Source organism: Camelus dromedarius, chromosome 31 (assembly GCF_036321535.1).
Source record: "Camelus dromedarius isolate mCamDro1 chromosome 31, mCamDro1.pat, whole genome shotgun sequence".
Lineage (NCBI taxonomy): Eukaryota > Metazoa > Chordata > Mammalia > Artiodactyla > Camelidae > Camelus > Camelus dromedarius.
Window position 1 is genome coordinate 4,823,077 of NC_087466.1, and position 22,813 is coordinate 4,845,889.

Below are 22,813 nucleotides of genomic sequence, written 5' to 3' on the forward strand. Positions count from 1 at the left end.
TTTCTCTGGAGGTCAGAAGACAGTGAATTCCCAATCTAATCAATGCTCTCTCAAGGTACCCCTCTGCAAATTTGGTTCCTTGTAAGATTTTGTGGTTTTTAAGGGCCTTGCATTTTCACTATATTGTATTTAGCTGTAGATATCTTTTTATTTACCTTTACTAGGATTTGTTGGGATTGAGTCTGTATACTGGTATTTCTTGTCAAAAAGCTAATTTTTTAGTCATTAACTCTTCAAAGATTGCTTGTGCTCCATTTTGACTAGACACACTTGGCATCTTTTCACTGCATCCTTGTCTCTTCTCTTTTATATTTTTCACCTCTGTGTGTCTGTGTTGCTTTCTGGATGCTTAACACAGATCTCACTTCCATGCCTCTAATACTCTCCTCGTTGTATAATCTGATATTCATTATTTTTAGTGATTTTTTTTTTCAATTTCTGCAAGTTCTTTAGTATTTTTTGAATGCTTTTTACTCATTTGCATGCCACTCTTCTGTTTCTAGATATATATTAAAATGTACTTATTTTACACTGTGTCTGCCAATTTCTCTGTATCAAGGGGTTTTATGTTATGCAAGATTCTGCTGTAATTTCTGTTGGCCATTGTTCATGGGCCAATTTGTCGTGTTTCCTTGTATCTCTGGAGATACTATACTGTGAGCTGCTGGTTTTCCTGGCAGCTTCACATCTGGGGTTCTGTAAGGCCTGGAGTGAAGGGGAGAGCCTCCAGAGAGGATCTGTTTGTTTCTCTCATGTGACTGGAGACAGACATTGCCAATTTGGGGCCAAGCTATATTCTCTACTAGAGCTTTTATTGGACCACCCTGATAGTATGTATTTGGGCTGTGAAATCAAATGAGGGTCTGCTTCTGATTACAAATTCTTAGTTTTTTTTTTTTTTTTTCTGCTCTGCTTAGGACTAGCCTTTAAGACAAGCAATTTTCCTTGTATTCGATTATTGATTCACCATTATATTGAAGGTATAGCCCTTGGGGGCCCAGCTTTAGGGAGGACATGTACTGATGCCCTACATCAGGCAGGCCATTTGAGGCTATGAAAACTTAGTTAGGCTCAGTGGGCTCAGTAAATGGCTATGAGAAGCAGACTTGGGGACTTGTATCTCCCCAGGTTTCCACATCCACTTAATTTTTGGCCTAGGTATTCCTTATATTCATTCCAGCTCATGGATGCATTTAAGGTATTTTAAAATTTTTATCCAGCATGTCTAGTTTTCCACGAAGGATGATAATACAGGCACCTAGTCTACCATTGCCAGAAAAAGAAACCCCTCTTGAACTGTTTGGTAAAATGAATGATTTACAACTAAAAGCTTCCCAACTTTGACCCATTCTGGCATTTCTGTGTAAACCCAACTTGGGCATGGGTTTACCAGTGTGAGGTATCAGCTTTTTGTATATGGCTGAATTCTATTTGCTGTTGTCATATTTGGATATACGAAAGTTCTGTTCTTATTTTCCATTCCCTCCCCTGGCAGATCCCCTCTCCACTGCCTCATGGGTCAGGGCCATCCTGGGGGTGACCCCTCCCGCCTTTCTCTCCAGTGAGAGCTGCCCCCCAGCACCTCTGCCAGGACTCACCAGTGTCTGCCTGCCTCCCCACAGATGGGAAAGCAAGCACCTGGAAAGGAAGGAGTTTTGCGGAGCCAACCTTGGATCCCACAGCACTGGGGTGTCAGGATAGATGGTTAGAGCCTGGCTCTGATGCCCCTGTGGTGCCTGCCCCACTCCATCCTCTCTCCTGGAAGTGCTGGCACTGGGAGGAGGACCTGCTGGGCCAGACCAGCCACCCTTGGCTGGGTCCTAGGAGCTACTGACCCAAGTTGCTTGGCAACCTGGGGCAACAGAAGTGGCCCAGGTCATAGTTGTTGGGCAACCCTAGAACTCACCAGGGTCAGTGTTCCCTGTGGAGGGTGGTGAGGGCCTTGGCTTGGCCCCAGGCCAAACTGTGACCCTCTGCTAGGTCCTGACTCAGCCTTCGGCAGCCTTCCTGGCCCAGACCCTGTCCCACCATATTTTCCACCCCCACCCCTCCCCATCCAGACCAACCTCCCACTGCTGGCTTCTGGCACTGAGCAGAATAAAGCCCCACACTCCTCCCCCATGCCACCTGTGGGCTGTCACCTGCTCCCCTGTGTCAGCCCTGCTCCACCCAGTTACAGACAGGCTCAGGGACAGGGCCGTGGAAAACTCCAAATCCAAGGTTTTTTATTACTGGTCAGAAGGTGCTCACTCACAAACAGTGCTGAGAAGAGGAACATTGAACAGCTCTGCCGCCCGCCCACCTGCCCTCTCTCCAGTGGGCACCCTAAGGCATTTCACACGTTGGTGTTTTCACTTTTGTTTTTTTATAAAAACAAAGCCAGTTCTGGAGTAGAAAGTAAAACCCTGTGATGGATTTTTCAGGACCAAACAAAAGTGGGAAAGGTTGGAGTGGGGGTCCTGAGGGGCTGGGACAGTGGCCCAGTCCCCCCCCACAGGTGGCAGAAGCCATTGGAAGGGGGTCCAAGGAGAGGGCAGGGCACAGCTGATGGGGCCAAACTCAGACAGGAGTGCCCTGTCTTCATCATTTTTGCACTTCTATATACCATACAAATTTAAGCAAAATAGCTATTTTATATATATTTATATATCATAGATATAAATCAGGCAAATAAAGAGTTCAGGGGGTACTGAGATGGGGCACCCCAGAGGCGGGATGCTGAGTCTCTGGTGCCCAGGACACCAGCCCAGGCTGAGCTGAGGGTTGGTTCTTATTGCTGATTTGGGGCATGGTTCTGGGGCAGGAGCACCTGCAGGCTGGGCCCCTGGCCTTTTTGGGGCTGGGGAGCAGCCCCAGCACGGCCAAGGCTAGGCAGGGGCTGTTGCCCTCAAATCCACATGGCTGCTGGGGCTGAGCTCCAGAGACAACTGACTTGTGCTCTCCTGGGCCAGGGCAGCCCCTTGGTTCCCTTTTCTGGGGGGTCCTGGGCTCCTGGAGGGTGGGCAGCTCAGATACAAAGGGCTTTGCTATTTGAGCTACAAAATGCTCCCAACTCAGAGGTGTCTGTCTGGCTTCCTGATGTCTTAAAAAGAAGGGGCTCTTGCCAGGACACTTTTGTGGCAAGAAAGCACACTTAGAAAGTTTTCCACTAAGTGCTGTACTAAAAATATTTACTAAACATCTTCGCTGGAAAGAAATGGAGATCATTTTTTCTAAAAAAGTCAAAAGCAGCTCCCTGGGAGGGACCAGTTCCTCCCTGGGTGGGGCTGGTGACCAGGGCGGGGGCCAGCCTGCCTGAGTTGTGGAAACTGGAATTGTGGTAACTGGAGCAGCGGTTTGGATGGGGCCCGAGTCTATAGTGAAGGGGTGTGGGAGACCCGGGGCACCTGGGGGCTGGAGAGAACCCGGGTCAGCATTTCCTCCTTCCAAGGCAGGAGCCCCAAAAATGTGTTATTTAAAAAAAAGGAGAAGAAAAAGGTGGAGTGGGAGGGCGGGTGAGTACTAAATTGAGTGCTTTAAATAAAAGGTGGACTAGGCTGTGCAGGCGCCTGTATTTGCAGGAGGGGGCGCTCAGAAGATGTTGGGGCACATGTGCCAGTCCTGCTTCTCCTTAGCCTCCCAGTAGCCGCCCTTGTACATGCAGGCCGTCTCCCCGGTCAGCGGGTCCAGCCTCTTCTCGAACCACAGCGGCATGTACACTTCGGCCTCCTTCTCTGCTGGAGGAACAGTGGGCTGGTGGGCGGAGGGCCTGCCTCCTCTCAGCGCCCCAGAAATCCACTCCCTGTCCCTTCTCCCGCTGGCACCCCTCCTTGCCCCCAGGCAGGGCACCCCTTCCCAGTCCCTAGGAGACCCTTGTCCCCCCTCTCACTGGCCCCACTCCTCGCTCCTGGGGTCCCCCCATCCCCTCCTCACCTTCCTCCGCGCCACAGCCCCGCGCGCAGGCCTCCAGCCGCCGGCGCCGGTTTAGGCGCTGCTTCTCCTCCAGCCGCTGCTTCTCCGTGTTGGCCTCGTCCCAGTGGCCCTTCTCCATCAGCCGCTGGTCCGGCCGCAGGCGGCTGTCAGTGGGCGCCACGCCCTCCTCGTGTTCGTTGAGGGTCAGGGCCAGCTCCGAGAAGTAGTACATGTTCTCTGCGTTCTCCCTGCGGTGGCCCCGCTGCGTGAGGTCCAGCCACCCTCCGTCCCTCCCCATCCCGTGTGTCCCTCCACCCCTGCAGACCGGCTGGGGCGCCCACGTCGCCCCTTCCTCCCCGCGCCTCACAGTCTCGCTCCACCGACCTGCATCTGTTTTGTTACTCCTGTCTGTTTTGTCATACTCTTCTGGGAATTTGCCACTTTCGTCCAATTTTTCATATTTATCAGCCAGAAGTGTCTCATAATGTCATTATTGTTGCTTTAATGTGTGACAGCAGCGTCCTTTTCGCGTCTGTGATGTTGGTCTTACGCGCCTTCTCTACTCACTCATAGCAGAGGTTTGTCCGTTTCCTTCATTGGCTGAAGATGGAGCTTTGCTGATCCTATTTTAGATTTTTCTGCACTATTGATTTTGCTTGTATAGTCTTCCTTTTACTTTGTTGGACTTTCTTTTGCTGCTCCTTTTCTAACTTCTTGGGGTGGATGCTTAGCTCCATATTTCTCTGTGTTTCTTTTCTAATATGTGCATTTCAAGGCTACAGATTTCACTCCAACTACTGAATCCCACTGTTTTTGATGTGTATTATTTTCATTATCATGCAGTTATATTTTCCAATTTTCATTATACCTTCTTTGTCCTATGGATTAATTAGAGGTATATTTCTTAAGTTTAAAAATACATGAAGATTTTTCTCATCTTTATTTCCAGCATAATTGCCTTGAAGGCACAGTATACTTGGTGTAATTTCAGTTCTTTGAAACTTGCTTTATGGCCCAGTACATGGTCAGTTTCTGAAAATGTTCCACATGTAATCAAAGAGCCTGCGTATTCTACAGTTGTTGAGTGTCCTGAAGGTTCTGTTGTTCAAACTTGTCCTGACTTTTTTTTTCCCTCTGCTCTCCATTATTAAAAGAAGTATATTAATGGGGAAGGTATATAGCTCAAGTGGTAGAGTGCATGCTCATCATGCATGAGGTCCTAGGTTCAATCCCCAGTACCTCCTCTAAAAAAATAAGTAAGTAAACCTAATTACTCCCCCCCCTCAAAAGAGGTATACTAAAATCTCCCACTTTGGTTGTAAACTAGTCCATTTTTCCTTATATTTCCATCAACTTTGCTGTATATATTTTGAGTAATTAGATACAGGGTATATTCAAACTGAAAACATCTTCCTGGTGAACTGAACCTTTATCATTGTGTCCCTCTTTGGTCTTTTTGTTTTAAAGTCTGTGTTGTGATATCACTACAACTGCAGGCAGCTTTTGCTTGGTTAATTTTTCTATGTATACATTTCTTCTTCCATCCTTTTATTCCAATCTTTATTTCCTTATTTAGATGTGTTTCTTGTAAACCACATATAGTTGGATTTAAAAAACTTTGAAAGCTTATAATGGGAACACTTAATGTAATTCCTGATATGTTGGATTTAAATCTACTAGCTTATTTTTTTTCTTTTCATATTGTCGCTTTTTTGGACCTCAGGTGCACAGTTTTGGATTAGTCATACTACTTGGTACATTGGTCTTGGCATGGCCTGCTTATATTAATGCAACCTTGGCACCTGAACAAAAGATAGAATCCTGACAAAACCTACATCTAACCATCATCCATCCCCTACTCAGGTTCATCAGTCCTTTGCTTTCCGTTTAATATAGTTTTGTCGCATCTTTAAGTAGTCTTAAGTGTGTGTGTATTAATATACATATATTTTATGTTTTTAACTGTATAAAAAGAAAATCCTGATCTATGTAACTTTGTAGGAGTTGCTTTTTAAAACAATATTATATTGCTAAAATTGACCTATATTTCATCTTGCTGTGGTTCATTTGTTTTCAACTACAGTAAATATTGTCTTGTGTGAATATACTGCAATTATTCATCCAATAAATTTGGGTTGTTTCCAAGTTTTTGCTTTGGGGCAATCTGACACGTTTCCTGTTGTGCATTTTTAGGAACTTCTCATGAGCCCACACCTCGCCACAGAGTATGTGCTGTTCTTTAGGAGCAGAGGCCACACTGCTTTCCAGTGATGTATAAGAGATACTGTGGATCTACGTCTTTGTCAAACTTGACAGTACCAGACTTCATTTTTTTGAATCAAATGAAGGTAAAACTGGATCTCATTGTGGTTTTGATTTGTATTTCCCCGAGTACTGATGATGCTGATCATTTCCATCTGATGACTGGCCATATGCGTTTCTTCTTCTGTGAAATTCTTGTTCATGACTCTTGCACATTTCCCACTGGATTGTTTTGCTTTATTCATTAGAAGTCTTTATTCTTTTTTAATTATTATTTTTAGTTGGGGTAGAATACTTCTTATGTATTTCTTAAGTATATTTTTATTGAAGTATAGTCAGTTTACAATGTTGTGTCAGTTTCTGGTGTACAGCATAATACTTCAGTCACATAGGAACATACATATATTCGTTTTCATATTCTTTTTCACCATAAGTTACTGCAAGATATTGAATATAGTTCCGTGTGCTATATAGTATAAAATTGTTGTTTATCTATTTTATATATATTAGTATCTGCAAATCTCAAACTCCCAATTTATCCCTTCCCTCCCCTTTCCAACCTGGTAACCCTAAGTTTGTTTTCTATGTCTGTGAGTCTGTTTCTGTTTTGTAAATAAGTTCATTTCTTCCTTTCTTCCTTTCTAAATTCCATATACAAGTGATATCATATTATATTTTTCTCTTTCTGGCTTACTTCACCTAGAATGACACTCTCCAGGTCCATCCATGTTGCTGCAAATGGCATTATTTTATTATTTTTTGTGGCTGAGTAGTATTCCATTGTATAAATATATCACAGCTTCTTTATCCAGTCATGTTGATGGATATGTAGGTTGTTTCTATGTCTTGGTTGTTGTAAATAGTGCTGCTATGAACATTGGGGTGCATGTGTCTTTTTGAATTAAGGTTCAAATTAAGGTCCTGGATATATGCCCAGGAGTGGGATTGCTGGATCATATGGTAAGTCTATTTTTAGTTTTTTAAGGAATCTCCATACTGTTTTTCATAATGGCTGCATTAAACTACATTCCCACAGTGTAGGAGGGTTCCATTTTCTCCACACCCTCTCCAGCATTTATTGTTCGTGAACTTTTGAATGATGGCCATTCTGACTGGTGTGAGGTGATACCTCATACTTTTGATTTGCATTTCTCTGATAATTAGTGATATTCAGCATTTCTTCATGTGCCTATTGGCCATTTGTATGTCTTCACTGGAGAAATGCTTGTTTACTTCTGCCCATTTTTGGATTGGGTTGTTTGTTTTTTTCTTATTAAGTTGTATAAGCTGTTTATATATTCTGGAGATTATGTCCTTGCCAGTCTCATCTTTTGCAAGTATTTTCTCCCATTCTGAAGGTTGTCTTTTTCTTTTGCTTATGGTTTCCTTTGCTGTGCAAAAGCTTATAAGCTTAATTAGGTCTCATTTGTTTATTTTTGCTTTTATTTCTATTGCTTGGGTAGACTGCCCTAGGAAAGCATTGCTGAGATTTATGTCAGATAATGTTTTTGCCTGTGTTTTCTTCTAAGAGGTTTATAGTGTCTTGTCTTATGTTTAAGTCTTTAAGCCATTTTGAGTTTATTTTTGTGTATGGTGTAGGGAGTACATGATTTACATCTTTTTTTTTTATTTACATCTTTTTATGTATTCTTAATATACTAATCCTTTGTCAGGTGTAAATATCATGATTACCCTCTCTAAATTTATATATTGTCTTTTTGCTTTCTCTAAATTGTCTTTTAATAAGCAAAATTTCTTTTAATGAACAAAAGTATTTTAATTGAACTGCATCAGTTTTTTTCCATTATTTAAGATATATTTGCTTAAGTTCTAAAAGATACTGTGTTTTCTACTTAGAGTTTAACTCACTGTCTAAGAGCTAGTCAAATCTAGTACTTATTGTAAGACCTTTATTTGGAGTTGATTTTTGTGATAATGTAAGAGAGAGATTCATGTAGTCTTTTTCTGTGTGGATAACCATTTTCCCTAGATCCTTTTAGTGATGGTGCCATTTGTCCATGTGATCTGATATGCTACCTTTGTTATATACCAAAGATACATGCATATCCAGGGGCTGTTTCTGGGCTCACTGTTCTGTTTCACTGTAGCTTCAAAATAAGTCCTCTTTTTTTCTGTTCTTCTTTAGAAATATCCTGGCCCTTTTTTCTTCAATATAAATGTAAAAAATCATAATATCAAGTTCCATGAAAATCACTATTGGGATTTTACTTGATTTACTGACTCTTTAGATCATGAGATTTTTATAATACTCATTCTACCCATGAACATGGTATCTTTCTCCATTCATTTAGCTCTTCCTTGATATCTCAGCAAAGTGTTATATGCAAGACCTCTACAGAGAAAATTTATTATAAGGTCCTTTATATTTGCTGATATGATAACTGGTGTCTTCTCTGAAACTGTGTTTTCTCATTGTTTTCTTTTAGTGTGTATAAATGCAACAGACTTTTGCATATTAATCTTACGTTGAGGCACCCAAAATGCATTTTCTGAATCTGTTCAGATCTGTTAAAGTGATGAGTTAATTTATGAATTTTCTAGTATAAAATCATCTTTAGATACCCAGGATATACTCAACATGATTGAAGAACGTTGTTTTTCTTATACTATTGGATTTTCTGATGTCTTGTTTTGGAATTTTGCTTACATATTCATGAGTGAAAGAGCGTATGTAGAACTTTTATTTTCCTACTACTCTGTTAGCCTGGTTTGGTGTCAGGTATCTTATACTGGCTTCACAGGATAAGAGAGGAAAGTATTTCTTCTTTTTCTGTGGTCTGAAAGATTTTATATAAAATTGGGATAATATATCTTAAAAATTTGGTAGAATTCACCTATAAAATTATCTGGGCTTTTGTTTTCCCTGTGGGAATTTTTAAACTACTGCTTCAGTTTCTTTATTATAGGACTATTCATGCTTTTTTTTCCTTCAAGACTCATTTCTTGTAAGTTATAAAATTTTAATGATATTTTTATACTTTAAATGTCATATGAAACTTTTATTAATATTTATGTCTATATTTTCTCTTGATCAGTCTTGCTAGTAGTTTTCTTTTTTTTCCCCTCAAAGAATCAACTTCTGGCTTTTTTAACTTCTTACTTTACTTCTTTCTATTTTACTAATCCCTGCTTTTATTTTTAAGGTGTATTTTCTTCATTCTTTCAGTTTCTGTGTTGAACTTTCTCTCATTTCTTAGATTGGAAACTCAAAAAAGAAAAAGCCTTATAAGCTTTTATACCTATTTAAGGCAATACAATTCCTTTGAAGCATTGCCTTTAGTACATCCAGACAGTTTTGATATCTTTTTTTCTTCTCATTCAGTTCTAGGCATTTTAAAATTTCCATTCTAATTTATTATTTTACCCATGAGTTATTTAGCAACTGAAAAAAATTTCCAAATATGTGGGGACTTTTTGACATCTTGTTCATAACTTCTAACTTAATTATCTTATAGATTTCACTTGTTGAGCCTTTCTTTAGAGTTTAGTACATGATTTTTGCATAAATTCCATGTATACTTGAGTAAAAAACATGTTCTCTGATTGTTGCAACCATAATTATATGTATATCCTGTGTTGTTTTTTTCCCATTTGACTCAGCAAGAGACGGGGTGTACTGAAATCTCTCTGTCTCCCACTGTGGTGATAGGTTTATCCATTTCTCCCTTTCCTATCAATACGTGCTGTGTATTTTTGAGGCTACCTGCATAATGTCTAACAACATTATGCCTTCTCAAAGAACTCAGCCTTTTATCACGTAGCGTCTCTTTAACCCTTAATAATGCCTTTGTCTTAGTCTATTTTTACCTGATATTAATATAGCTGTTGTAGCTTTTTGGGTTAGTATTTCCATGATATGTCTGTCTTTTACTTTCAGCCTCTGCCCATCTTTATGTTTTGGATCTTTCTTAGAAGGTCCATGCATCTGGGTTTTTAAAAATCCAGTCAGTATTTTGCTTTTTAACTACTGAGTTTCATCTATTTATATTTATTATGCTTAGACCTATTTCTACTGTGTTAATTTACTGTTTTTATTTGTCCTTTTTCTTTTTAATATTTTCTTACTTATTTAGAAATCTTCTGTCTCTTCCTTCACATCCCTGGTGCCTTCTCTGTCTCCCCAAACCCCATCATGTTAACATTACCTACACTTTTAATTCTGGATTATTGTGGGAATATTTTCTCTTTTTCTTTGGTCTTATTAATTGTTTAAAAAAAATACACCCAACTTTTCATTTTATGTACCTACCACAGCACCTTCTGGATTTCTTCCCCTGTTTTAAAGTACTATGTCCAGTACCCTTTTCATTGTGGGTTTTTGTGTGGCAAACTTGAGGCTGTTTGCCTGAGAATTTTTTTTTTTTAAATCATGGCCTCATATTTGAATGATAGCTTGGCTGGACAGAAAATTTTACTCTGATTTCATTTTTTTCATTACTTTGAAAATATTACTCCAGTGTTGGCTGTTAAAAAATGTGACATCAACCTGATTCTTCATTCTCTACTGAAACCTTTTCTCTCTTAAGGCTATTTGAATTTTCTTTTTGGTATCCTTCATTTTCACTGTAGTGTGGTCTGGGCAGAAGTTTTCTTTCTCTTTCATCTCTGGAATATAACAGGCCCTTTCAACCCAAGGTCTTTCATCTCTTTATTCTGGGACATTTATCTCCATCGTTTTTCTTTAACTACTTTCTCTCTCCTTTCCATTTATTTCTTTCCTTTAGTTCTGGGATTCCAACCAAACATATTAATTTAGTGGTTGCTCTCGGAATTACAACTTGTGTACTTCAAAGAGTCAAAAGTCAGTGCGCATCCTAACCCACCTCTCGGGTAACACAAGGGCCTTGGAAAAGTTTCCTTCCAGTTATCGCTCTTCTGACTTCCATGATTGTGCAGTTGTACTTAATGTTTAGATTTTAACCCTCACAAGACACTATTGTTCTTGTTAATTCACTGTCCACATGATTTTTGTGCTTCATTTATTCACACACCTTGGTTCTTCCATCTGGGAGCTGTATCCTTTAGTGCAGGTCTGCTGGGGGCAAAATGAGGTTTTATTTGTCTGAAAACATGTGTTTCAGCTTTGCTCTATAAGGCTGTTCTCGCTGGGTGTATAATAACAGGCTGGCAAGTGAGTCTTTCTGTACCTGGAAGATTCCGCTTGACTGTCTTCAGGCTCCTGTTACTGCTGTTCCTTGGAAAGTACAGTCTTTTTAAAATCTGGCTGCTTAATATTTTATGACTTAGTTTCAACAGTTTCACTGTATAGATTTAGGTGTGGGAAATTCTCTGGTGTTTTCAGATATGCTCTTTCTTTTGGACTCTGACTGGAAGCAGGCTGGACCCTGCTCTCAAACTCGATGTGCACCCAACGTCCAGATGCTGCACCTCTCAGGCCCTGGGGCTGCCCCAGGACTCACTCTGGGTCACTAGGGGGCTAGCCTCTCACTTTAGCTTCTTGTCTTTTCCAGGTTTTGTCTCTTTATCTGAAGATTTCGATGATTTCTTCTGACCTATATTCAGTCGGTAGATTCTCTCTGTTAAACCTTCTCATGGAGTTCTCAACTTCAGTTCTTCTGTTCTCCCTTTGTAGAATTTTCATTCTCTTTGGAATCAGCTGTGTCACTTTTATAGTTTTGTGTTTCCTGCACTCTTGGACTATGGGGCTTGTCCTATCAGCCTATTTAAAGTCTCTGTGTAGGACTTGTGTGTCACACTTACTTACAGTTGGGTGTCGCCCCCATACTGGGATATCAGCACACAGTACTGTCCTCCCCTCCCATGTGGATCCCTGCCTGCTGCTCCCTCCCTGTCTGGCTGGATGAGGTTACCTGCCTGCCCTGTCCACTTCCCTCGCCTCCTTGTCCCCGCTACCCCACAGTCCCACTCACGGCAGCGGGTACTTCTTCCACAGCAGCTTGGCTGGTAGTGTCTGGTACACCGTCTTCTGCTTCCCATCCGAGCTGGGGCTACTGGGGCTGCTTTGCACGATCTTGGAGCACTCCATCTGTTCATCCCACGAGCCTGACAGCACATAGTGGGCCTTGCCCTGGCTGTCACTCACGACTCCTGTCACCTGTGGACATTGGCAGGGCCAGCGTAGGCACACGCCCCCTTCTGGGCTCCCTGACGAGGCTCCAGGAGGTGGCCTTGCTTACCTTTCGGGCCACCTCTTTGGAGAAGTAGCTGTAGGGCAAGAACTTCAGCTGGCACCGGTCCTTGGTCTTGTGGTTCACAATCTCGATGTCCCCTGTCTGGTGAGCGAAGGGGTGGTCAGCGGCCGATCCCCAGGCCACATGCCCCTTCCCCAAGGGCACCCCCTGACCTGGTCGATCCAGAGCTTGCCCACGATGATGTTATGCACAGTCGAGGTGCTTTTCCTCCACACGTAGTGATTCCCACTGGCCTGGAATTCTAAGTGGATGGCACCTGTAGGCCAGATGTAGGGTCAGAGGCCATGGCCTACCACGCTGGGTCCCAGCCAGCCTGCCTGCCTGCCCATAGTCCTAGTGTCCTGAGAACCAGAAGCAGTATTTGTGCAGACTGGGGACAGGGAACAAGCCAGGGGGCATCCAGGAGGCCTGCTGGGAGACTGTTGTCACCCCTGGAGGGCCCAAGCTGGCTTCTGGGTTGGCAGAACCCTCCTCCTCATCCAGAATGTCTTTCTGCCCCACTCACCTAGCGGCATGATGGAGAGGTATTTCCCCCGGAACTTGCTGGAGATGGTGATCTCCTGCCAGAGGCTCCAGCCGTACTTGGAGAACACATAGTGGGCAGCAGAGGGTGGGTGGTGGCTCACCTGGGAACAGATCCACAGGATGTGAGCATCTGCTAGACATGTCCCAGGCCTGCCCCCAACCAGCTGGGGCCAGCCTGCCCTGTGCCCAGTGTGAACGGTCCTGTGGCCCTGGGAGCCATGGACCTACAGCAGGGGCCCTCACCCCCTGCCCCGGAAGGGACAGTGCAAGGCCATGGGAGCAGCCTGGGTGGCTGGTGGGGGACACCCCAAGCACCGCAGGCCTGAGACCTGGGCTGGGGTGTCTGCACACCTGACTCTCGGGCTGTGAAATGGGGGTGATGGCTGAGCTGTGACAAGCTGTGCTGAGGGTGAATAAAGCGAGGGCAGTTGGCGCTGCCAGGGGCTTCATGCCCACTTTCTGAAACGTTAACCTGCCCACTTCCCTGAGGAGGCCCAGACCAGGGAAGCCATTTCAACTGAGGGGCAGAGTTGGACAGGTTGCAGAGCCAGTGTCCCACCTCAGCCCCAGTGGTGGTGCGGCCAGCTGTGCCTGTCTAGTGCCTCTGGCCCTTCCTCTCCAGCACTGGGTGCCCTGACCCTGGTCTCGCCGGCCAGGTACTGCTGTCAGCCTTCCCTTGTCTGCTCCTCGTGTGGCTCCTTTGGTCACCGGGTTAGGGCTCAGCCTCTCCCAATTCCCCCACTTCCTCAGGCAACTCCCGGACTCGCCCCAGAACTGCAGCTGTGAGCTCCAGCTTCACTGGACACCTCTGCTAGGCTCCTCAGATAGCCCGGGGCTCCTGACATGCCCTGTAAGCGACACCCCCACTTCCTCCCTACGTCTCAGAAGCACAATCCTGCCAGCAGCTCCTGTGTGATGAGTGAGCTGTTCCCGCACCTGCCTGATACCTGTGGCCGGGGTCCCCCTAGAGCCCACCCAGCAGCCAACTCAGGGACGTGACCCCAAAGACCTGGCCCTGGAGCTCTGCGTCATCACCTTCTCGGGCAGATGGTCTGGTGGGTCCAGCTGCTCACACCAAATGCTCCAGAGTCATCCCTGGCCCCTCTTTCTCATGCTTCTCACTTAATCTTTAGCAAATCCTGGCTGTTCTTCCTTCAAAACAGCATCCAGAATCCACCCACTCCCCCATCTTGCCTCCAGGCCACCGTGGATGGTGCAAAAGCCTCGCCAGCTTCCCTGCTCTACCCTTAGCAGCCCCCGCCGCACTCTCCCTGTGTCAGCCGGGGGGGGGGTCCCCATAAAACAAGTCCCTGAAGTCCCCATAAAACTGCCTCCTCTTCCCTCTCATGACTCCCATGCAGAGAAAAGCCAGAGGCCTGACGCCGCCCCCTCCTCTCTGACCTCTTTTCTGCCTCACGCTGCATCAGCCAAACCGCTCCCAGACCACCCCCTTTCTAACAGCCAGAACCATCCACATACACAGTACCTGTTCCCCACACCCCGCCCCGTGAGAAAAGCCACCCATCTGCACCTTCAACACCATCTGTAACACCGTGGATGCTTGCTCAGCTCTGTTCGACGACGAAATGCACTTACTTCAGGCCAGGAACCCTAGGATCATCCTTGCCTTCCCCAGCCTCCCTCCCCACATCCAAAGCATTGGTGAATCCCTAGCTCTGCCTTACACAGGTGCTGATCTCCCACCTTCCTGGTCGGACCTCCTACAGGTACAAACAGCAGGCAGAGCATGCCTTTTAAACCAGATTTCGGAATGTCTGCCTTCTGAGCTCAACCCCCGGAATCAGAGCAGGGCCCGGGGCACAACAGACGCTCAGCAGCAGCCGGATACAGAATCTGTCCTGGGCGTCTTTCCACAGCACCCACTTGGGGCCTCCCAGCACCCAGTGAAGCACCCACAGAATCCCCCGCTTCAGACAGAGATGCCAGGGCTCAGGCTGAAATGCCACTGCTGAGGCTCCCAGCCTGTGGGGCCTGGTGTTGGCTCTGCCTCATGAGGAGAACACATGTCCCTGTGGGGAAGGCCTGGAGGGAGGGATGGAGAGGATGGAGGCCCACTGACCCGTGGCCCAGGGCAGGACCCGGGGCTCCTCACACTCCCAGCCTCCACCGTCACTGTCCATGGCCTCACGGAGCACAGGCTGCTCCCTGCCTGCCACTTTTCAGCTCAGTGGTGACCCCGTGCTCTAGTCCACCTGACTCCCCAATGGTGCTCTGCAAATGCCCCTCCGCCACGGCCCGAGGAGTCCTCCCCATCCCCCATACCAGACCTGACTTTCCTTACCCAGCTCTCCTTCCACGCAGCCCTCACTGTCCCCGGGAGGCCAGCTCCATGGTGCGGCCGGTACCTGCCCCCATCACAGAAGGCCCAGCTGCCAGATGGGACCTTGGCTTGATGGCCCCTTTCTGTGTCCCATTTGTCTGGCTCCGACCCCCAGGCCTGGCCGGATTGTGTGTGGGCCTTACCTGCTCACACAGGGAGCGCAGGCCCATGTCATCCAGACGGTCCAGCTCAAAGGTCTCACCCAGCATTGGGTTGAAGGGCTTGGCGATGCGGTGCACGGTGGTGGAGTAGGAGGACACGGAGAAGGCGGCCACCAGGCACATCTGCTCCACTGAGCTGGTGCAGTGCACCGCCTTGTCCAGCAGGTGGTGGTACTCCAGGTCCTCGGTTAGCCGCTGGAGCATGGACAGGGGCTCATTAAAGTTGACCTGTGAGCAGGCAGGAGAGTCAGGTCAGGGTGTCTGGGTTGGGCGTCCGCTGCTCTCAGCACAACAGACCTGGGGTCAATCCGCACAGCGCCCTCAGAGATGTCACCGCGCAGACCACCTTCACAGTGAGGCTCCTCTGGTGACCTCAGACCGCAGCCCCACTCCTCACCTGCCTCCAGGCCCTCACCACTGTCTGACCTGCTTGCGTCTTGCAGACTTTTATTACATTTCCTGTCAGTCTCCCTTCCTGGGATGTGAATGCCAGGAAGGCCAGGGTTTCTGGCTTATTTTGGCAGTGCGTCATAGGAATCAGTGAACGAATGAACGGATGAAGTGGGTCTTCCTCATATTGAGCTATTATGCAATTTTTCTCTCCTGGTCACACAGTGAAACCAAGTCTGGCCTAGAACCCCCAGCACCCTCTCCATGGAGATGCCACTGTGGTCCAGCACCACGAGGATGCCAACCCTGCCCTCAGCCTGGTGGTGACCTCGCTGGGGTGGGCACTTGGGGCAGTGCCCAGCATGGAGGAGGGCCCACCTGGCCCCACACAGCCCAGTCCTGCTGCTCCCCATCTGTGAGGCGGGAGGTGCTCTGCGGGTCCCTACGTCTGATCAGCACAGAACCCCTCCTGGCTCCTTCCCTCTGAGCCTGAGCCCTAAGCTCCAGGGGGATTTTGGCAGTGCCGATGAACATGATTCTATAATGTATTCCGTGCTCCTCAGGTGTCAATAAGAAGATGACACCCAGGGCTGCCTGTACTTCCCATGGGCCATTACTGCTTGTCCACGCACAAGGAAAGCCCCACAGGACACCCACCCTGTCCCGGCACCCCGCTGCGCCCCCTACCGGCATGGGGATCTTAGAGAGCTCCCGGCCGATGCAGTTCTTCATGATGCTCCAGAGGTTAAGGCTGTAGTTGGGCTTGTCGGGGATGCGGACACGCCTCTTGACTTTGGAGGGGCCCTTGGGGACAAGCGAGGCGCCATCCAGCACCTGCCAGAGAAGCAGAGTGTGCCTGTCAGCAGAGGCCAGAGCATCTCCTCAGCCCCCTAGGCCTTGCCCTGGCTGTGACCTGGGTGCTGGCACGTGGCTGGGGGGAGAGGCAGACTCTGCCTGAGTTCAGATGAAGGCATCCAGGGTGAGGGGCCTGAACTCCCCAAGTGCCAACCTCCCCCTCGGCCCCTCTCAGGGTCCCCCCTCCTTACATTGTCTGATGAGGTCCAGTCCACAGAGCCTGTGGTCCCACCCTCAGCTTTTCTGTGGCAAACACAAGAAGGAAGGCAAGTTATTTACAAATCCTGAGGCCTCCCAGGGACCTATCCAGCCCTTGGTGAGGTCCGAAGGGCAGCCCACATCTCCAACAGGGGCTTCTCCGATTCAGGACTCAGGTGGGGCTGAGGGACTCGGGTCAGCGATTTGGAGGGGCTCCCACCCACTGACACTCCATGGCAGCAGCAACAGCTGCTGTCCAGCAAAGTCCTCACCAGGGGCCCCTGCTCTGGAATGCTGACCCTGGACGCAGAGGAGCCAAGGGGTGGGCATCTTGGAGAGAGCCCCATGGAGCTCCGTGGGCCCCCTCTGCCACAGACAGACCCCACTGTGTCCCCTGTGCTGGTTTGATTCCTGCACTGGACTGAGGTTGGGAAGGGAAGGAAGCGGGGTCAGTGCATCTCTGTTTCCAGGAACACCTGTGGTGAGATGGGGGCCAGAGCAGCAGGGGGCGCTATGGCTGTGGGTCAGAAGCTTGAGGGCCCAGGCAGGGTGCTCTATTTGGGCATTTTTGATTTAAGTAAGAACAGAACCAATCTAAGCAAAAACACCATCTGGAACAAGACTTAAAGAAAAAACCCTGAGTGCAAAGAAGAACAGGTGGGGCTGAGAACGGGCGGGAGAGGCTGACCCAGGAGAGGTTCCACCTCCTCTCAGAGCCCACCTGTCCTCCTTGGCCTCAGTGATCACAGTGATGAAGGACGTGGAGTCTTCCATGGCGTCAAAGTACTCGGTATCTTCATCTTCCTCACTGTCCTCGCCTTTGGTGGTTAGGAGGCTTCCTAGAGACACAAGGAACCACTACCTCAGTTTTGCAGCCTCAAAAATCACGCCTGCCCAAGAGGGGAGCCCAGAGTCCAGGCCCTGTGTCCCCTCCCCACCTCAGTCACTCAGCTGGGGGGCCCGAGCTCCCTTTCCTGGGACACACTTTTTTTCAACCCTCATGCTCAGAGCCTCTTTCCTTCTGGAAGCTTCCCTGATCTCTAAACATGCTGGTCAGTCTGGCCCAGCTTCCCTTTCTGACAGACCCCTTTCCCGGGGTACCTGTGACCTCGAGCCCGGGCAGCCCTGCCACAGAGGGGACAGTTGGGGTCGCCGAGGTTTGTGTCCTGGATACTGGGAGACTGCCTGTCTGGGGCTGTGGGGAGAATAAGCCACATGGGCAGCCAGTGTCAGCCAAGGTGAGCCCAGCCGTGGGCATGTGGAGGGGGTGGGTCCCGGGGGCTGTGTGAGGGGACGCCCGGGCAGAGGCCACCTGCGCCCGCTCACCCTCGCTGAAGCTCTTGCTAGGGTTGGCGGCCCGGCCGGGGGCGCTGCGGAAGGCGCGCTCGAGGCTGTTGTGCTGCTTGGCCAGCTGCTCGATGGTCTCCTCCAGGTGGATGCGTTGCTCCTGCTCATACTGCAGGGCACGCTGCCATTTCCGGCTGTGCGTCTCTGCTAGTTCCAGGAAGTCCCTGCAGGCCTGGGGGGCGGGAGACTGTGAGCACAGGGCTGGGAGCACCATCTCCCCTCCCCCTCCCCCTGCCAGGTGGGTCAGATACACCTGTGCTGCCCCCTTTGGCTTCCTCAGAGCCAGTCTGGCATCTGCCCTGGTGGGTGCCCCACACTCAGGACGCCCTTTGAGGGCACTGAACCCCGGTGTCACTGCCAGCAGCAGCTGGGGTGCCAGCTGTGGGTTCCTCACAGCTGGGGCCCAAGTGCTCAGCTGCCGTGCCCTCACCAGGGCTGGACCTGAGGTTTGTCACGACCCCTGTCCCCACCGGAACCAACGCACCCCTGGCAGCTCAGGCCAGACCCTGGCATTGGCACAGAAGGAAGGAAAGTCACCTTCTGCTATACTGCCTGGCTCAGAAGTAACAAACAGTTCTTGTCTGGCAGAGGAACTGGGACTGGAAGTTTCCACCAAGTTAACTCAAAGTCTGTATCATATAAACTCTGCTTTAAAGGTCCCCCTTCAAACTTGCAGCCTACTATGACATCCAGATTCTTTGCAGCTGCCTGAGCACATGCCTTCACCAACCCGCTACCTCCTGCTGCTCCTCAGGCCTCTCCCGCACCCCCCCAAGGAAGGCTCCGCCCCTGCTGGGTCAGACCCCTTCTGACCCTCGCCTCCACTGCAGTCTCGCCGGCCAGTTAGTTTCTCTAGTGACTGTGCCTGTTTCTCTTCATCCCATGGAATCCCCCGAGCTCAGCAGCTGCTCCAGAGCGTTTGCTGGATAACTCAACATCCTGCCAGAGTGGGGCACCTGCCTGGGCTTGGCTGGCTCTCCCACCCAACAGAAGCCAGGCCCTGGGATCCGGCCTGGCTTAGTGGAAAGGGCCCTGGGCGGGGGCTCCAGAGGGCTGGCTGCTCAGCTGGCCCCGGGCATGATGCTCCTTAACAGGCCCTCCCTGGGCGACTTCCTTGTGTCCGCCCATCTCACCCCCCAGCACCGTGCAGGGTGGGTGGGGCAGGTGCTCCCCCCTCCCCGCCGTCCTTAAGATATGGAAACAGAGGCCCAAGGAAAACCAGCAAAGTGTAGTGGGAAAGGCATGGGCAGGCCAAGGTTCCCACGAGCCATCCAGCCGCTCTGAGCCCACGTCCCTCCATGAGCTGCCACAGTACTGCGCCCACAGACCGTGTCTCACAGGCACCCTGTCTCAGCTCACCCAGCAAAATCCTCAGAGGGAGGAGAGGGATTTTCCCTATTTGACAGACGAAGAAACCAAGGCTTAGTTCCCAGCAGCCCCGCGAGGCTCTGGGGAGGAGACACAATCAAGGGTCTCCTGCCCTCCCCGGGACGTCTGGGTGCTGGTCCCTGTCCCCTCCCTGGCCACACCTAAGCCACCCTAACCCGCTTCTCCAGAAGGGTCAGGGATTTATGCTGACAGGTGTCCTGGCACATGTTGGGGGAGGGGGGAAGAAATCTCCTTATGCACTTAGCAGGCTCCGGAGGCGAGGAAGGTTGCATCCAGGGCCGTTGCAGGTCTGGGGCTATTTTGGGTCTACAGGGCTCGCCCACTGGTGCGGAGCTGCAGTCACTGGCTATCATGCAATTTGGGGACCCCCGAGGTGGGCCTGGGGAGACCCAGCTCCAAGCCTGGCTCTCCCGCTCCACAGTTTGAGGCCTGGAGCCAAGCCTTCATTGCCCTGGGTCCCACAGTGGTTTCCAGCTTCACCCTGCGTCCCTGCCCCTCCATTGCTGCAGACCTCAGGGTGGGGACCCTAACAGCAGACACAGTGACCACCCACCCCGGCGACCAGACTGGAAGGCACCTCTGCTCGGTCAGCACCAGTGGGTTAAGAGGTGGCAGGGGTAGGAAGGCAGAGTATCCCTCTGGGTACCTCAGAATCGCCCCACACCCTTACAGGAGTCCCATGAGATGAGGGAACTGGGACCCCTACCCTATCCCACAGACAGTGAACAGAGCCTCTGAGGTCATACTGGGTCCTTAACCAGAGCTTGGTCCACTCCGAGCTGCTGCTCCCAAGTGACCTCTGTCCATGTCATCGTTGCTTCCCCCGACCCTAAGCTCAGGCAGCCCCAGCACCCAGGCAGGTTAGTCTCGGCTCCTGCCACCTGTCCACTAACCAGGGTAGGAGCCCTAACAGCAGAGGCCCAGGCTCCTCTCCCTGGGAGAGCACTGGGCACATCACTTCAGGGAAGCCCCTGGCCAGGTCCTCCTGTCCCCAGATACCAAGGCCCAGGGAATAGGGGCTGCCAGGTCAACAAGGGGCAAGCAGGACAGGATCCCAGTCCACACAAGGCACGGTCCCCTCACCTGCTCGCCCGCCTGCCTTGGCGAGAGGGTGCAGGGGCCCCCGCGGCGTCACACACGGAGCCTTATTACAGGCGAGACATGTGACCGGCGCTTCACAGTGTTCCGGTCCTTATGGTCTGTGAGTGCCCTGCCCGCTGGCACATTGCCTGCCCCACCCAACTGGCTCAGCAGCTGCACAAGGCCTCTCAACTTCCTTAGTACTGCTTCATCACTCCCTGCTGACCAGTCACAGCTCCTGCAGGCATCTCTATGACCATGAGTTTCAACACAGACGGGTACTTTGCTTTCATATAACACACAGCATTTGAAACAAGGCTTGTAAATGAGCTACAAACAGTATAAAATAGCAGCCAAAAGTCATGGTAAAGAATTCCACAAACTCATGTCAGAGAGCCCTGTAGACTGTGTGGCCTCTGAGCTTCCTAGCAGCAAAAGCAAAGAAGGAAAGACAATTGTAGTGCAAAGATGAACTAGGCTCCCTTCCTCCTACCCTTGATATCTGTGAGCTCTGAATACCATAGAAACAACCATTTTCTCTTTCTACGGAAAAGGGGACTTTTGTTGTATTTCCTGGGGCAGCTGATGGCTTCTTACAGACCTGTCCCAGATCCTCTCCAGACTCATCACTGGGGCCCAGCCTTCCCCACGTTCTCCCTCACGGGTCTTCCCCTTGTCTGGCTCAATCCCAAACACACCTGCTTACTCTGATGCCGGCCCCACCTCCCTCACAGTGCACTCCTGCTGTGGGTCAGGGCTGTCTGGGGCATTCTCACCAGCACTGAGGTAGCCGTTTGAACAGCATGACTGAGGAGAGAATGGCGGCTCAGGGAGGCCAAGGGACTTGCTCAAGGCCACGAGGCAGTGCGTGCAGGGCCAGGGTCCAGTTCCCCACACACCCCACCCTCAAGTCTCCCAGGGCATGGAACCAGTGCTGTCACTGGTTTGTTAAGCTGGATCCTTATTGCCATCTGGGTGCCCCTGGAGGCGGTGTGGGATCACGCAGCCTTCCTGGGGTGGAGCTGGGCTCTCAGAGATGCTCACTAACCAAGGATGTCGGGGAGTAACCCTGTTCAAGCAGGAGGACCCGGCCCTGCCTGCCTCCCAGCACCATCCCTGCAGGTGAGGATGCTGCCCATGTGGCCTGGGCTGCCGGCTGCCGGCCTGAGTAACCTCCACCTTGCTGCCACTGCAGGTCTGGCCAAAGTAGGGCAGCAGAGGGACAGGAAGTCAAATCCCCAGGACCACAGGAACCTCATTTGGGCCACATGTGGCTGGACTGGGCACAGGAAGATCAGACAGTGTAGAAGTGGCCTGAAGAGTGGGGCACAGTGGAAGCTGCTGTATCCTGTTCCCCAAGACTGAAGGGCTCACGTGGCTGGACCAGGGCCTTTTCCACTGTCACTTGGTGCGGGGTTGAGGGGGGCATCTGTAGTCAATGAGCTGCCTGGTCACCCTGTGGGCTGTGGTGAACCCACCTGCCCCCTCTGCCCTAAGGTGCCTACCTGGTGTCCATCTCCAGCTGCCCCGGTTTCCTCTGATGTTGCCGACCTTCAGGCCCCATCCCTGCCAGCCATGGAGGGAGCAGGCACTGGCCCGGCCCCGCCACTCTGGAATGCTGAGCTGGGCCGTGCACTGTGTACTTGCTAAGCTGGATTAGGCCTGGGGCCCAGCGATGCGGGGGTGGCTGGGGGCGGCTCCCAGGGGCCCAGGGAGGGCCTGGCTGACCCGAGCCCTGGACACAGTCACATTTCCCCTGAGGCGTGGCCACAACTCTCAAGAGAACTCATGCCTGGCCCTGAGCAGGAGCAGAGCCTCAGGCCACCCCAAAGCCCTCGACCCATACCACACACACCAGGCCCTTCATGGCACTGCCTTGCTGCCCACCCTGAGGCAGGCAAATAACCTCCTGGGCCTTGGTGTCCTCATGAGATGTATTGGGAGCTGAATGCCAGGACTCCTGCAGAGTCCTCAATTCTGGGACCCAGAGCGTGATCATCCTCTGGATGGGAACAGGGTTCCAGTCTCAGCCTGGCCTCTTCCACCCCGAGGGCTGTTGAGAGGGTCCCTGAGATGGAAGAGGTGCGTGATCCTGAGGGCAGAGCAGCTTTGCCTCTGTGGGGAAGGCGGGGAGCCTGTTGACATGGCCAAAGCAAAGTGAGAACTGAAAAGCCCAGGAC

At 50.0% G+C, this 22,813-nt stretch overlaps 1 protein-coding gene across 8 annotated transcripts in view; it reads right to left on the minus strand.

The window, feature by feature from the left end:
• Nucleotides 1-2,207: 2,207 nt before the first annotated feature.
• Nucleotides 2,208-22,813, minus strand: part of OSBP2 (oxysterol binding protein 2) — a 102,064-nt gene continuing 81,458 nt past the window's right edge. For 7 of the 8 annotated variants that reach the window (XM_031443086.2, XM_064481072.1, XM_064481077.1 and 4 more), the window contains 11 exons: nt 18,144-18,336; nt 17,539-17,656; nt 16,811-16,862; nt 16,452-16,598; nt 15,357-15,602; nt 12,853-12,973; nt 12,500-12,603; nt 12,333-12,428; nt 12,066-12,250; nt 3,913-4,139; nt 2,208-3,716 (listed from right to left, as the gene is read on the minus strand). In XM_031443086.2, coding sequence (XP_031298946.1) covers nt 3,571-3,716; nt 3,913-4,139; nt 12,066-12,250; nt 12,333-12,428; nt 12,500-12,603; nt 12,853-12,973; nt 15,357-15,602; nt 16,452-16,598; nt 16,811-16,862; nt 17,539-17,656; nt 18,144-18,336 — 1,635 coding nt within the window. In that variant the 3' untranslated portion in view covers nt 2,208-3,570. The remainder of the gene's footprint in view (nt 3,717-3,912; nt 4,140-12,065; nt 12,251-12,332; nt 12,429-12,499; nt 12,604-12,852; nt 12,974-15,356; nt 15,603-16,451; nt 16,599-16,810; nt 16,863-17,538; nt 17,657-18,143; nt 18,337-22,813) is intronic. The other variant, XM_064481073.1, reaches the window with a different exon arrangement.